The sequence below is a fragment of the Tarenaya hassleriana genome, unplaced genomic scaffold (assembly GCF_000463585.1).
Source record: "Tarenaya hassleriana unplaced genomic scaffold, ASM46358v1 Cleome597, whole genome shotgun sequence".
In the NCBI taxonomy this organism is placed as follows: domain Eukaryota; kingdom Viridiplantae; phylum Streptophyta; class Magnoliopsida; order Brassicales; family Cleomaceae; genus Tarenaya; species Tarenaya hassleriana.
The window spans coordinates 3326-4646 of NW_010968475.1; the positions used below are offsets into that span (position 1 = coordinate 3326).

The following is a 1321-nucleotide window of genomic DNA, read 5'->3' on the forward strand; positions in this document are numbered from 1 at the left end:
TACTTATCAAATTTGTTATACGAGGTGCTTATTAACATTTTCGTGGTTCGCAATTGATAAATTCGCCAAATCAGAGAGTTTGACGAGTTTGACGTGTTTGACGAGTTTGACGAGTCAACGCGGTCAACCTATGGTCAAAATGACATTCCGATGGTTCAAAGTTGTGTACAGGGTCTATTATGACGTATTGAGCGTGTTTTTGTTATAAGGAGAGCATTTGGGAAAATGATAAATTCTACCCTAGACCAATGTGTAACATAAAGTGTAATAGAACATTAGGGTTTCGTTTGGGGGAACATGCATTGCTACACAAAATAAGATACTAAATTTAGATAGCTGCGATTATTATTTACTTATCAAATTTGTTACACGAGGTGCTTATTAACATTTTCGTAGTTCGCAATTGATAAATTCGCCAAATCAGAGAGTTTGACGAGTTTGACGTGTTTGACGAGTTTGACGTAATGCATAGATTTAGTACATATGAATTATATATGATCAGTAATATAACATGAATAAAACAAGATGTTTTGCTAAAGTTTTAAACCTGATTAGATACAACTTAATACGAAAGAGGTTCTTAAGAAATAAAATACTAATAAATTAAAGAGGTTCTTAACAAATGAAATAGTACGAAGAAGAATCCCAACCTTCCTCGGTAGACATCGACACTTCCTAGCCATCGATACTTCTGCATAAGTGATGAATCACTTTAAGTGTCGCCTCCTTCATTCTCGGATTGCAGTCATACACTTGAATTGACGTGTTCCTGTAGTCCACTCTAATAGTGACCCAATGAACACTTACATAAGGATCTACCAATGACGGAATGTTCAACACACTGATAAAACCTTTGTATTGGTCCAATTTTCTTTTACCACCGTCAATTGGTAATTCACCACTCATGTATTGTCCAAGAAGACCGAGATCTTTCTGCCCCAATTTCCACCATTTGAAGCATTCACAACACTGCACATCACACAGAAGGTACTTGCTACTGTTCGGTTCAGTTTGGAGTACACGTTTCCGGATGTCATACATGGCTTCATCGATATGCTGTGAAAACAAACAGTCAAATGGGTCAAACAGTCGTCAAACTCGTCAAACTCGATAAACTTTATGTGAAAACACTTACTTGATCATTGAGCCATACACCTTCTTGTAGAAGGTCTTCCCAAAACTGTGGGTTTCGTAGATATTCCAACCCCGACATCCATAACCTCTCTTGTTTCGGTTTTTGCATAAACTTGAAGAGAGCACTCGCTTTTCTTGTGCTTGTTTCAATAAAACTTTCAACTCGCACAACATTGTCATAGACCAT

At 37.1% G+C, this 1321-nt stretch overlaps 1 protein-coding gene across 1 annotated transcript; it reads right to left on the reverse strand.

The window, feature by feature from the left end:
- Positions 1-675: 675 nt before the first annotated feature.
- Positions 676-1321, reverse strand: LOC104798888. The gene is made up of 2 exons (XM_010521106.1): positions 1136-1321; positions 676-1056 (listed from the first exon to the last, which is right to left on the reverse strand). The coding sequence occupies exons 1-2, from the start codon at positions 1319-1321 to the stop codon at positions 676-678; spliced, it is 567 nt and encodes a 188-aa protein (XP_010519408.1).

What these genes read in the sequence shown, in the direction of transcription:
- LOC104798888 (XM_010521106.1), bottom strand. Translation starts at nt 1,321, where the DNA reads ATGGTCTATGACAATGTTGTGCGAGTTGAAAGTTTTATTGAAACAAGC. An exon ending in GTGTATGGCTCAATGATCAA is followed by an intron (nt 1,057 to 1,135) that starts GTAAGTGTTTTC and finishes TTGTTTTCACAG; the next exon opens with CATATCGATGAAGCCATGTA.